Source organism: Schistocerca cancellata, chromosome 9 (genome assembly GCF_023864275.1).
Source record: "Schistocerca cancellata isolate TAMUIC-IGC-003103 chromosome 9, iqSchCanc2.1, whole genome shotgun sequence".
Classification (NCBI taxonomy): domain Eukaryota; kingdom Metazoa; phylum Arthropoda; class Insecta; order Orthoptera; family Acrididae; genus Schistocerca; species Schistocerca cancellata.
In genome coordinates this window covers 135,362,227-135,377,246 of record NC_064634.1, presented here as the reverse complement: position 1 = coordinate 135,377,246, position 15,020 = coordinate 135,362,227, and the positions used below count along the sequence as shown (strand labels likewise).

Genomic DNA, 15,020 nt, shown 5'->3' with positions numbered 1-15,020 from the left:
TCATGGTTTATTAGAAATAACTAAACTCATTTGTTTGCTACATGGGGTTTTCAGTATAAATGGGTATATGATAATAAGTTTGGTACAGCTAGTAGTACAATTTGTAGTTGGCTTGTTACTTCAGCTAGTCAATGGTATTTGGATTCTATTCCTTTTTTTATGTGGAGGACGATTTGAAACTTTACCTAGATATTGTTATGTTGTTGATATAGATGTATGTGTTATACCTGTTGGTTTAGAAGCTTCATTTGCAACTGGGTTTACTTTGGCTGGTAATGGTTCATTGACTCATGTACCTTTTGTTATTCATAATATTGGAAGGTCAACTGTATATGCACATAAAACTGTAAAAGTTAGTGGTTCTGGTACAGATATGTAAATATCAAGTGTTAGTAAAATGGATAATATATCTAGTGCTTTTGAAAGTTGGATGTGGGGTGGCGCAAGTTTGACGAAGTATTATAGTGAAACTACTTTGCTTCGTAGTTGGCCATATTATGGCAGCAGCAGCAGCACCGACTGCAGTAGCCGTATGCGCCATATATGGGCGTATGCGTGCTACGCGCTCGCTCGCGGCGCGGTGGGTGCTGCTGCTGCTGCTGCTGCTGCTGCTGTGTTGGCAAGCTATCAGTAAGTTTTTCCGGCGACTGCATTATTTAACGGGGCACTCAGATCCACACTTTACAGTCGTTTGACGGCCTCCACACTTGTGAACACAACGCTGCTCGTCCGTTTAGCTGCTCGTCGGCTTGCTGAGTCGGTGTCTACGTCTGCATCATCAGGTCTACGTTCGAAGGTATGAGTGAAGTGAGTGATCCAGAGAGTAGATTCAGGAAGAATTTTTACTGACTGATATTGGATGTACTCCCCCCCATGAACCATGGACCTTGCCGTTGGTGGGGAGGCTTGCGTGCCTCAGCGATACAGATAGCCGTATCGTAGGTGCAACCACAACGGAAGGGTATCTGTTGAGAGGCCAGACAAACGTGTGGTTCCTGAAGAGGAGCAGCAGCCTTTTCAGTAGTTGCAGGGGCAGCAGTCTGGATGATTGACTGATCTGGCCTTGTAACACTAACCAAAACGGCCTTGCTGTGCTGGTACTGCGAATGGCTGAAAGCAAGGGGAAACTACGGCCGTAATTTTTCCCGAGGGCATGCAGCTTTACTGTATGATAAAATGATGATGGCGTCCTCTTGGGTAAAATATTCCGGAGGTAAAATAGTCCCCCATTCGGATCTCCGGGCGGGAACTACTCAGGAGGATGTCGTTATCAGGAGAAAGAAAACTGGCGTTCTACGGGTCGGAGCGTGGAATGTCAGATCCTTAATCGGACAGGTAGGTTAGAAAATTTAAGAAGGGAAATGGATAGGGTAAAGTTAGATATAGTGGGAATTAGTGAAGTTCGGTGGCAGGAGGAACAAGACTTCTGGTCAGGTGAATACAGGGTTATAAATACAAAATCAAATAGGGGTAATGCAGGAGTAGGTTTAAAAATGAGTAAAAAAAAATAGTTGTGCGGGTAAGCTACTACAAACAGCACAGTGAACGCATTATTGTGGCCAAGATAGACACGAAGCCCAAACCTACTACAGTAGGACAAGTTTATATGCCAACTAGCTCTGCAGATGATGAAGAAATTGAAGAAATGTATGATGCAATAAAAGAAATTATTCAGATTGTGAAGGGAGACGACAATTTAATAGTCATGGGTGACTGGAATTCGGCAGTAGGAAAAGGGAGAGAAGGAAACGTAGTAGGTGAATATGGATTGGGGGTAAGAAATGAAAGAGGAAGCCGCCTGGTAGAATTTTGCACAGAGCACAACTTAATCATAGCTAACACTTGGTTCAAGAATCATGAAAGAAGGTTGTATATATGGAAGAAGCCTGGAGATACTGACAGGTTTCTGATAGATTATATAATGGTAAGACAGAGATTTAGGAACCAGGTTTTAAATTGTAAGACATTTCCATGGGCAGTTGTGGATTCTGACCACAATGTATTGGTTATGACCTGTAGATTAAAACTGAAGAAACTGCAAAAAGGTGGCAATTTAAGGAGTTGAGACCTGGATAAATTGACTAAACCAGAGGTTGTACAGAGTTTCAGGAAGAGGATAAGGGTACAACTGACAGGAATGGGGGAAAGAAATACGGTAGAAGTAGAATGGGTAGCTTTGAGGTATAAAGTAGTGAAGGCAGCAGAGGATCAAGTAGGTAAAAAGACGAGGGCTAGTAGAAATCCTTGGGTGACAGAAGAAATACTGAATTTAATTCATGAAAGGAGAAAATATAAAAATGCAGTAAATGAAGCAGGCAAAAAGGAATACAAACGTCTCAAAAACAAGATCGACAGGAAGTACAAAAGAGCGAAGCAGGGATAGCTATAGGACAAATGTAAGGATGTAGAGGTATATCTCACTAGGGGTAAGATAGATACTGCCTACAGGAAAATTAAAGAGACCTTTGGAGATAAGAGAACCACTTGTATGAATATCAAGAGCTCAGATGGAAACCCAGTTCTAAGCAAAGAAGGGAAAGCAGGAAGGTGGAAGGAGTATATAGAGGCTCTATACAAAGACGATGTACTTGAGGACAATATTATGGAAATGGAAGAGGATGTAGATGAAGATGAAATGGGAGATATAATACTGCTTGAAGAGTTTGACAGAGCACTGAAAGACCTGAGTCGAAACAAAGCCCCAGGAGTAGACAACCTTGCATTAGAACTACTGACAGCCTTGGGAGAGCCAGTCCTGACGAAAATCTACCATCTGGTGAGCAAGATGTATGAAACAGGCGAAATACCCTCAGACTTCAAGAAGAATATAATAATTCCAATCCCAAAGAAAGCAGATGTTGACAAATGTGAAAATTACCGAACTATCAGTTTAATAAGTCATGGCTGCAAAATACTAACGCGGATTCTTTACAGACGAATGGAAAAGGTAGTAGAAGCCGACCTCGGGGAAGATCAGTTTGGATTTCGTAGAAATGTTGGATCACGTGAAACAACACTGGTTCTACGACGTATCTTAGAAGCAATATTAAGAAAAGGCAAACCTACGCTTGTAATATTTGTAGACTTGGAGAAAGCCTTCGACAATGTTGACTGGAATACGCTCTTTCAAATTCTGAAGGTGACAGGGGTAAAATACAGGGAGCGAAAGTCTATTTACAATTTGTACAGAAAGCAGATGGCAGTTGTAAGAGTAGAGGGACATGAAAGGGAAGCAGTGGTTGGGAAGGGAGTGAGACAGGGTTGTAGTCTCTCCCTGATGTTATTCAATCTGTATATTGAGCAAGCAGTGATGGAAACAAAAAAAAAAAAAAAATTCGTAGTTCGTATTAAAATCCATAGAAAAGAAATAAAAACTTTGAGGTTTGCCGATGACATTGTAAGTCTGTCAGAGGTAGAAAAGGACTTGGAAGAGCAGTTGAATGGAATGGACAGTGTCTTGAAAGGAGGGTATAAGGTGAACATTAACAAAAGCAAAATGAGGATAATGGAATGTAGTCGAATTAAGTCGGGCGATGCTGAGGGAATTAGATTAGGAAATGAGACACTTAAAGTAGTAAAGGAATTTTGCTATCTGGGGAGCAAAATAACTGATGATGGTTGACGTAGAGAGGATATAAAATGTAGACTGGCAATGACAAGGAAAGCGTTTCTGAAGAAGAGAAATTTGTTAACATCGAGTATAGATTTAAGTGTCAGGACGTCGTTTCTGAAAAGTATCTGTATGGAGTGTAGCCATGTGTGGAAGTGAAACATGGACGATAAATAGTTTGGACAAGAAGAGAATAGAAGCTTTTGAAAAGAGGTGCTACAGAAGAATGCTGAAGATTAGATGGGTAGATCACATAAGTAATGAGGAAGTATTGAATAGGATTGAGGAGAAGAGAAGATTGTGGCACAAGTTGACTAGAAGAAGGGATCGGGTGGTAGGACATGTGTTGAGGCATCAAGGGATCACCAATTTAGGATTGGAGGGCAGTGTGGAGGGTAAAAATCGTAGAGGGAAACCAATAGATGAATACACTAAGCAAATTCAGAAGGATGTAGGTTGCAGTAGGTACTGGGAGTTGAAGAAGCACAGGATAGAGTAGCATGGAGAGCTGCATCAAACCAGTCTCAGGATTGAAGACCACAACAACAACAACATTGGACGTTATTTATTTCCAGATGATCTAATTCCAAATAATAATTAGTTACGAGTTGCTCACGTAACAGACAGACAATTACGACCACAAATTTTCTTTGGAGAAAAACCAATTGCACTACACAGTAAACATACTAAGGGAAGTAAAGAACTTTTATTTTCAAACAAGCCACGTGTTCTTGCTACAAAACCTAAATATACACAGTGGATGACAACACAATTAAACGTTTGTGTACACAAAGTGAACGTATACAAAAGTGAAATGATTCGTAATCAAACTGATTTATATCCTAGAAGCCTACGTTATCCTGGTGTATTACGAACAATGCTAAATCATGCTTATGTAACTGCACGAAGATATGAATTATCAGATTTTGAAAGAAATTTTAATTGGGATGTTGCAGAATACAGACAATTTGATATTTTTTTTCAAATATATTACTGAAGTCAACAATGATTTAGAAACTCTTTCATGCGGTTGGTGTGATCGTCAAAACCTGTGGAAAAATCAAATCATTGTAAATAATACTGGTTATAAAGAAATATATGTTGATTCAATTATAAAATCCTGTATAGTACATAGTGGCAATTGGTTACGACCTTGGCAATTAACAGTCGTATATCAAAACTGCTTTTTAAATGAAATATGTTCAGTGATGCTTCAAGCGTATTAATAGCATCACACATGCATATTAATCCATACACATCAGCTGCAAACAGAGTTTTAACCCCACCAATTCAACAAAAATTTGATCACTTCTTTCACGAATTAACTGCATATTCAGTATGGGGTTTCTTCAGAACTTTATATCGTTTCTAAGACCAATGTTTCATTGGGGACTTGAAAATATATTTACCAAAGATATTACGCGAGTTACTCCACAGGGTTCTAAAAAAATATGTAATTTTTGCAGATGACTGAATCATTGCAACTGGACCCTGACTTGCAAGACTTCTTCTCAGATGAAGAAGAAGATGTCAACCAACCAGGGCCATCAACTGCAATCACCAACGCACCCAAGAAAAGAAAACGTGTTGAGGTAATTGCAGATGACGATATTGATATAGAAACAATTCCTTCAGCTCAACCTACTAAAAAAGAACGTTTTCAAGAAAAATGGACAACCGAATTTAAAACATTTATAGCTAATCTACTAATTGAAATATGCATTGGTCTAGATAAAGACACATTCTCTGAAAAATTTTCTAACTTCATATTAACCTTACCAAAAAACTTGAAATCAACATTTTGGGTCATTTATCGTGTTTTGGTGAAGGATTCAGAAAAGTCATTAGCGACTGCTGTTTTGCAAAATCAAGCCTCGTTATTACGCACCATATACTCGACACAGCTACCTTCCAGCGAAATCAGGAAAATTTTATCAAATTTGCAAAATCACTTTTCCAAAGCAAACCAAGACGAGATAGATTATGGTACATCTGTTTCGAAAACACCACCAGATCGCGTGTCCACATTGGTCACAACTGCAACAGAGCCTACAGGACCTGCAGATGTATGTAAGGTCGACAATTCGTGGCTCTCTTGGGACGACCAAAATTCGTCACTATTGCAAAAGCATGCGACTCAGAAAAAAGAGCAAATCTCTTCCTGTATCTCGGTAATAAATACGAGGCAGAACACGCAATATACATGGAACGAGGAATTCACCAAGCCTTTTCACTTCACTTTGCAATTACACGATGCGGAACGGATGGTGAAACTCAGCAAACAAAGACAGTGGACAGCAAAAGTGAGGGACATACGGATGTACTGCAATCCGAACGATCCGAACGACATTCTGGGCCAACACGTGAAAGCAATAGTGACACACTCCCAAAAGACATTGCGCGAATTACTGAATACCAACAAAACGAACGTGGAAATAAACGAAAAAGTTTTCAAGAGCTGGTACAATTAATATGTGAGAATTTATGCTGTCCATTAAATAAAATCCAATTTACAAATATTTGGTTATCCGATGCATCACTATGTACTCGTAGTGAACAATTACTATCCAATGTAATTCAACATATCCAAATACTTACCATGAAAATGAGTGTACAAGAAATGTATAGCTTCATTTTAAGAGCAAAGGTTCTTTTCTTTGAGGCTAATTCATGTGACTTTAATGAATTTTATTTTGATCATAAACAATCATATGATCTAATGTATGAATTACTTGAATTTCAATTTAATGATGACTGCGAAACAATAGCTGAATTTATTATCAATGTATTTAATGTACTTAATCGTTGTATTGGTAGAAAATTTGTATATCACTTATTGGACCTCCAAATAGCTTTAAGTCAACTTTTGTATGTGTATGTTATAGTGCAATGATAAATGCAGGATGGTGTAATAAAAATAACAAATTTGTAAATTTTGGTTTGCAAGAATGTGCTTGCAGACGTCTCATTATAATGGATGACCCTAATTTTGATATAGGTAGTTATTAAACATTAAAATCTGTGTTTAGTGGTAACAGTACTAATATTCAAGTAAAGTAAAAATCTGATTTTGATCTCACTAAAACTCCTGTATTATTCTGTGCAAATACTGAAATGTTTTAAGGAGCTGTATGGGAAGAGATAATTGTAAAATATAATTGGAAAAAATGGGGTAAAAGGATTTGTAAAGAAATACATCCAATGACTTTATTTGACATGTTTATTGGTATTGATTTAATTGACAGATAAAAATACAATATAAACTGACAACAATGTTTCATTTCAAGTTAACATATCCAATAATTCCTCATTATCATCAGTATCAGCAATTTTCTCAACATCCTTAACCATACTCCTTGAAGGTTTAACATCTCGTTGATATGTTCTCTGACCTGGAACAGTTGCTGTTGTTGTTGTGTTACTACTACTAGTATCTCCACGGCGATCTTTTCTCGTTTTGTTAACAGTTTCTCTTAAGCATTTGCCAGCTTCAACTGCTGGATCAGGTTCAAGTACACTTACAATTAAATGTGTTAAAATGTGATTGTGAAGGATCTGTGTTTATTCGTGAGGTTGTTGAAACTTTTTTTAGTGAGGTAGGAAGGAATGTTCATGATTGAAATAGTCCATTACCAGAAGAAATTTTTGACGTAGTTGAATTTTTAAGTAGATTACCAGAAACTAATATGACAGCTCAAGGTGAAGAAACTGAAACTCATCAAGCGATAACAGGTGCAGCTGGTGCTAGTGGTGCTATTGCAGGTGGTTCTGGTGGTGCTGCAGATCCAGGTTTGATGATGTGGATGAGTATGGAAAAAGTAACTCATGGTTTATTAGAAATAACTAATACTCATTTGTTTGCTACATGGGGTTTTCAGTATAAATGGGTATATGATAATAAGTTTGTTACAGCTAGTAGTACAATTTGTAGTCGGCTTGTTACTTCAGCTAGTCAGTGGTATTTAGATTCTATTCCTTTTTTTATGTTGAGGACAATTAGAAGCTTTACCTAGATATTGTTATGTTGTTGATACAGAAGTATGTGGCATGCCTGTTGGTTTAGAAGCTTCATTTGCAACTGGGTTTACTTTGGCTGGTAATGGCTCATTGACTCATGTACCTTTTGTTATTCATAATATTGGAGGGTCAACTACACATGCACATGTAACTGTAAAGGTCAATGGTTCTGGTACAGATAAGTCAGTATTAAGTGTTATTAAAATTGATAATATATCTAGTGCTTTTGAAAATTTGATGTGGGGTGATGCACATTAGACGAAGTATTATAATGCAACAACTTTTCTTGGTAATTGGCCATATTATGAATCTTTGTTTGTTCCAACTAGTGGTACTTCAGACACTACAGGTAATTATATGTCTGTTGCACGTGATTATATAATGGTAAGACAGAGATTTAGGAACCAGGTTTTAAATTGTAAGACATTTCCAGGGACAGATGTGGACTCTGACCACAATCTATTGGTTATGAACTGCAGATTAAAATTGAAGAAACTGCAAAAATGTAGGATATTTAAGGAGATGAGACCTGGATAAACTGACTTAACCAGAGGTTGTACAGATATTCAGAGAGAGCATAAGGGAACAATTGACAGGAATGGGGGAAAGAAATACAGTAGAAGAAGAATGGGTAGCTTTGAGAGATGAAGTAGTGAAGGCAGTGGAGGATCAAGTAGGTAAAAAGACGAGGGCTAGTAGAAATCCTTGGGTAACAGAAGAAATACTGAATTTCATTGATGAAAGGAGAGAAGATAAAAATGCAGTAAATGAAGCAGGCAGAAAGGAATACAGACGTCTAAAAAATGAGATCGACAGGAAGTGCAAAGTGGCGAAGCAGGGATGGCTATAGGACAAATGTAAGGATGTAGAGGTATATCTCACTAGGGGTAAGATAGATACTGCCTACAGGAAAATTAAAGAGACCTTTGGAGAAAAGGGAACCACTTGTTTGAATATCAAGAGCTCAGATGGAAACCCAGTTCTAAGCAAAGAAGGGAAAGTAGAAAGGTGGAAGTAGTATATAGAGGATCTATACAAGGGCGATGTACTTGAGGACAATACCATGGAAATGGAAGAGGACGTAGATGAAGATGAAATGGGAGATATGATACTGCGTGAAGAGTTTGACAGAGCAGTGAAAGACCTGAGTCGAAACAAGGTCCCGGGAGAAGACAGCATTCCATTAGAACTACTGACGGCCTTGGGAGAGCCAGTCCTGACAAAACTCTACCATGTGGTGAGCAAGATGTATGAGACAGGCGAAATACCCTCAGACTTCAAGACGAATATAATAATTCCAATCCCAAAGGAAGCAGGTGTTGACAGATGTGAAAATAACCGAACTATCAGTTTAATAAGTGTCAGCTGCAAAATACTAACACGAATTCTTTACAGACAAATGGAAAAACTGGTAGAAACCGACCTAGGGGAAGATCAGTTGGATTCCGTAGAAATATTGGAACACGTGAAGCAGTACTGACCTTACGACTTATCTTAGAAGAAAGATTAAGGAAAGGCAAACCTACGTTTCTAGCACTTTTAGAATTAGATTAGGAATTGAGATGCTTAAAGTAGTAAATGAGTTTTGCTATTTGGGGAGCAAAATAACTGATGATGGTCGAAGTAAAGGAAAGCGTTTCTGAACAAGAGAAATTTGTTAACATCGAGTATAGATTTAAGTGTCAGGAAGTCTTTTCTGAAAGTATTTGTATGGAGTGTAGCCACGTATGGAAGTGAAACATGGACGATAAATAGTTTGGACAAGAAGAGAATAGAAGCTTTCGAAATGTGGTGCTGCAGAAGAATGCTGAAGATTACATGGGTAGGTCACATAACTAATGAGGTGGTATTGAATACAATTGGGGAGAAGAGGAGTTTGTGGCACAACTTGACAAGAAGAAGGGACCGGTTGGTAGGACATGTTCTGAGGCATCAAGGGATCACAAATTTAGCATTGGAGGGCAGCGTGGAGGGTAAAAATCGTAGAGGGAGACCAAGAGATGAATACACTAAGCAGATTCAGAAGTATATCGGTTGCAGTAAGTACTGGGAGATGAAGAAGCTTGCACAGGATAGGTTAGCATGGAGAGCTGCATCAAACCAGTCTCAGGACTGAAGATCACAACAACAACAACAACAACAACAACAACATGCTGGAGTGCCTGTGTAGTACGAAGAATGCACTGCGGCCCGAATCAAGTATTCGTGTGGCCCGCGATTCTCAGCAGTATTTTATAACAATATGCATCTAACAACTAACAGCCGAATCCAAAACGTCAACTAACGTTAATAGCTGTAGTTTTCCTGCTTCATAACAAAAAATACTTACACAGCCAGTACGATTTTAAGATGTGCTTAATTTTAATCGACGTTGATAAATTTGTCCATGAGCTAATTAAAATTGGCCTCTTACCTCGGGGGAATAGGGGTCAAGCAGCGCGGCCACTGCTGTGTTTAGCGGTAAACTTATTGTTTTGTCTTCCAGTACCAACAACTCACGTGTGCGACCTTCTCGTATCGATCAGAGTCTACAGTATGAATTTTGAGACGGGAGTAACGTGGTTTTGTGAATGCACGTTACAGAGACGGTCATCTTCAAATGTGATACTTGCTTGCAGCAAGGAACATTACATTGAAGATTTTATCATACAGTGCAATGAGTAGAAGAAAACTGACGTTCAAATCATATGTCATAGTGTTTTGGATTGAATAATGCTTTGGAACATAAGTACAGTTACTTTTACTAACCAGTTAACCATCCGTTCACACAGACAACATAAGAGTTAGTTAGGCAGAGCTGTGCTACGACTTTGGGGTCGCTGAGCGTGCAACATTCTGAAATAGACAACAGCTGGCACGAAGTGGTCTGAATGGTACCGATTTTTAACGATCACTACATGGGGGGCAGCTGCCAACTTATCGCGCCCTTACCGCAACTAGTCTACTGGATGCTTGCAACATGCCAATTTGTATAGCTTACCAATTAATAATACAGGGTGTTCATAATGAAACTCCAACACTTGAACTCATAAAATCTGAGAGGAAACACAATTTATTGACAATACAGGGCAATCATACAGCAGCTCATCAGGTTTTCATACACAGGTGGACGGTTCAGTACACTTGAACATGGGCGCCACGGGTAGCGCGGAGAATATGAAGTCTATAATCGATTTCGTGCCATGTGTTGCGGAGCATCTGTTCTGTGACAGAGTTGATGACAATTCTTATGCGCTGTTTCAAGTCTTGCAGGTCCTTTACTGGTGTACCGTATACCCGGTCTTTCACATAAACCCACAAGAAAAAATCGAGGGGGGTTATGTCGGGCGAACGTGGCGGCCAAGGAATTGGACCTCCACGGCCAATCCATCGTTGCGGGAATGTGTCATTTAACAATTTTCGGACATCAAGGCTCCAATGGGGTGGTGCACCGTCCTGTTGATAAATCACATTTGGCTGCAGGTCTGTTATCTGTGGCACGGCAAATTGTTCCAACATGTCCAGGTAGATGGCTCCATCCACAGTCGGCTCCTGAAAGAAAAACGGCCCAACAATGCGATTTATCATCAAACCACACCACACATTAACTTTCAGACTGTCGCACATGTGTTCCCTAGGTGCATGTGGATTTTCGGACCTCCAGCTGCGCACATTGTGACGATTGACAGCCCCTGACACGTGAAAGGTAGCCTCGTCAGTAAACAACACGCGTGATAAAAATGTCTCGTCCGCGGCAATGCGACCTAACATGACACATGCAAATTCTTCTCGCTTTGGTCGATCATCAGGCTTGATTTCTTGCACAACCTGCACTTTATATGTGTACAAACGTAATCGCTGATGAAGCACTTTGTGCACTGTTGAACGTTTCATACGAAGTTCTCGTGCTGCCTGTCGCACTGACTTCTGTGGACTTTGTTCGAATGACCGCCGCACTTGTTCCACATGATGATCGCTGATCCCAGGCTTACCACCACCACGCCCTTTCGCAACACTCCCAGTAGCCAAAAACCGATCACACCTCTTCTTTATAGTCTTGAACGACGGGGGCGCTTTGTTGTAAACTCGACGAAAGGTTCTTTGGACTTGGGTCGCCGATTTTGTCTCTGCATACCACCAGACCACTTGTGCACTCTCCTTCATATCCTCCATTTTGCTAAAACAATTGATTGCAACTCCACTACGGCTACTTGGCGTATCAAATTTGCACACCACAAACTTGTTGAGTTGCTCTGTCTGCCCATTCAGGATTCACAGGTCCACCATCTGAAATGAGAAAGATATAGGATATTAAAATGTTGGAGTCTCATTGTGGACACCCTGTAAGACTGGTACATATACGGCCCGAGGTGTCGTTTCTCAGTGTTAATACTGGCTCTTGAGTATAAAGCTTTGACGGCCACTGCACTGCGGTGACTACAGCCGTTGTCAAATACATGAAATATATCCGTAGTTACGTATACGGACAGCCATCAGTTGTACAAGGGAATGAGTATAAATGAAAACTTGTGACGGAAAGGACTTGAACCCGGATTTCCTGCTTTACGCGAGCGGCTGCCTTAACCGCTTTGGCTAACCGTGCAAGAGTTACGGCCAGCCCAAAAGTCCCATACGTCGTCCCTGCGTCACAACCTGTGCTTGTACACAGATTACGAATTTCTCGTAGAGGGGACGACAATTTAATTGAAAGCTGCTGCCTAGTATCGGCATGAAGAAGAACGATACAATATTGTTTCGGACATCCATGCATTTATCCGCCGAAACTAGGCAGCGACTAAAAATGTCCTCCAGTGTACGTAAATTACATTACGTGTGTACGACTTCATGTTGTCTCGCAGGAACGACGATATCTCGGAATAAACACTGGCCGTGTTTCTTGACTTCCGCAAGGCGTTCGATACAGTTCCCCACAGTCGTTTAATGAACAAAGTAAGAGCATATGGACTATCAGACCAATTGTGTGATTGGATTGAGGAGTTCCTAGATAACAGGACGCAGCATGTCATTCTCAATGGAGAGAGGTCCTCCGAAGTAAGAGTGATTTCAGGTGTGCGGCAGGGGAGTGTCATAGGACCGTTGCTATTCACAATATACATAAATGACCTGGTGGGTGGCATCGGAAGTTCACTGAGGCTTTTTGCAGATGATGCTGTGGTGTATCGAGAGGTTGTAACAATGGAAGATTGTACGGAAATGCAGGAGGATCTGCAGCGAATTGACGCATGGTGCAGGGAATGGCAATTGAATCTCAATGTAGACAAGTGTAATGTGCTGCGAATATACAGAAAGATAGATCCTTTATCATTTAGCTACAAAATAGCAGGTCAGCAACTGGAAGCAGTTAATACCATAAATTATCTGGGAGTACGCATTAGGAGTGATTTAAAATGGAATGATCATATAATGTTGATCGTAGGTAAAGCAGATGCCAGACTGAGATTCATTGGAAGAATCCTAAGGAAATGCAATCCGAAAACAAAGGAAGTAGGTTACAGTACGCTTGTTCGCCCACTGCTTGAATACTGCTCACCAGTGTGGGATCCGTACCAGATAGGGTTGATAGAAGATATAGAGAAGATCCAACGGAGAGCAGCGCGCTTCGTTACAGGATCATTTAGTAATCGCGAAAGCGTTACGGAGATGATAGATAAACTCCAGTGGAAGACTCTGCAGGAGAGACGCTCAGTACCTCGGTACGGGCTTTTGTCAAAGTTTCGAGAACATACCTTCACCGAAGAGTCAAGCAGTATATTGCTCCCTCCTACGTATATCTCGCGAAGAGACCATGAGGATAAAATCAGAGAGATTAGAGCCCACACAGAGGCATACCGACAATCCTTCTTTCCACGAACAATACGAGACTGGAATAGAAGGGAGAACCGATAGAGGTACTCAAGGTACCCTCCGCCACACACCGTCAGGTGGCCTGCGGAGTATGGATGTAGATGTAGATGTAGATGTAGAAACGACATTTTGTCAGTGGAGTGAGTGATTGATTAATTTGTAAAAACGACGACATCTGAAAGTTTGGGTCCGGCCGTTGAGTTGTGCACGGGTAGTCAAAGCGGTTAATGCACGATTTTATAAATCGTTCTCCTTTGTGAAGATTTTTTGTTAACAATTAGCTTAACCCTTCAATGCATAGTGTAGCTGATCAGCTACAGACTACAGCCGGCCAGAGTGGCCGTGCGGTTCTAGGCGCTACAGTCTGGAGCCGCGAGATCGCTACGGTCGCAGGTTCGAATCCTGCCTCGGGCATGGATGTATGTGATGTCCCTAGGTTAGTTAGGTTTAAGTATTTCTAAGTTCTAGGGGACTGATGACCTCATAAGTTGAGTCCCATAGTGCTCAGAGCCATTTGAACCATTTTACAGACTACATTTCTTCGATGTATCCTATACTGAGCAACATTTTGTAACAAATTCGTTATGTAGTTAAGTATATACAATCTCCTGCAGCTGCTAGTAGTTCTTCATAGCGATCATAAATGGCAGGATGAACTGAACCAGTTCGACAATCAGCTGTGTGGATGAACTGCCGCGTGTGTGTTTTGGCGGAAAGTAGAGACATCTTTTTGGTGTTTGTGCAGTGGTCTGTGGGTTTGAAAATTACTTTTTTATTTTGAAAACGTAAGTAGATATGGTGTAGACAGTTAAGTCGAGTGTCATTACGATAGATTTGAAATAAGGTCTGTTTTTGTGTTTGTAGCGATTGTGAACAATAATGCTTTGTTCAATTAATTAAAAAATGTTTTCAATATTTTTTCGTAATGTAGGCACTATAAACTAAACGTTGTAAGTTTTACAGCTTGAAATAAAAAATCATGCAATTAAGGTTTAACGGAGTTGCACACCCGAGTTCACGACTCTCTGAGCATTTCGTAGATAGTTAAGACTGCACGATTTTTAGTTTGAAGCTAGCTTTTTCTTATTATTCCACTCTTACAACAAATTCTGTATTTTTAATAAGTATCATTGACCTCAGATTATATCGTATCTACATTAACGAAATAAACTAGAGTGATTGAAACTGATCTGTTTAACTTACTTCGCTTTCGTTAATGAAAATTTTATAAATATGTTCAGCCATATTTGTTTATTTTAATCTGTGCTTTCATTATGCTGGCGATCCCCTGCAATACCAGGTGCCTACACTGAGATCAGTTTGAGGACTTTTCAGTGGAAGGATTTGTTTGTTATATTTTTTATGAATGATTATTGAACGAGCAGAGATTTTACTAACTTTTTTGAAGGTGTGAAACTGGTGGGAGTGTTTTCTTTTTTTTACTGAGTTCGTCAGAATCGCAGGTAGATTGCACGGACTGCTGCCGAACCGTCATTGCAAAATAAAATAAATATAAGAAGAGCAGGCCAGGGAGAGAAACCCGATTTTA

The 15,020-nt window shown here is 40.0% G+C and overlaps 1 protein-coding gene across 1 annotated transcript; it reads left to right on the top strand.

Annotated features, from left to right (window-relative positions):
• Window positions 1-679: 679 nt before the first annotated feature.
• Window positions 680-6,800, top strand: LOC126100835 (uncharacterized). Its single transcript, XM_049911489.1, has 2 exons — window positions 680-796; window positions 5,077-6,800. The coding sequence occupies exon 2, from the start codon at window positions 5,077-5,079 to the stop codon at window positions 6,079-6,081; it is 1,005 nt and encodes a 334-aa protein (XP_049767446.1). The 5' UTR covers window positions 680-796; the 3' UTR covers window positions 6,082-6,800.
• Window positions 6,801-15,020: the final 8,220 nt, after the last annotated feature.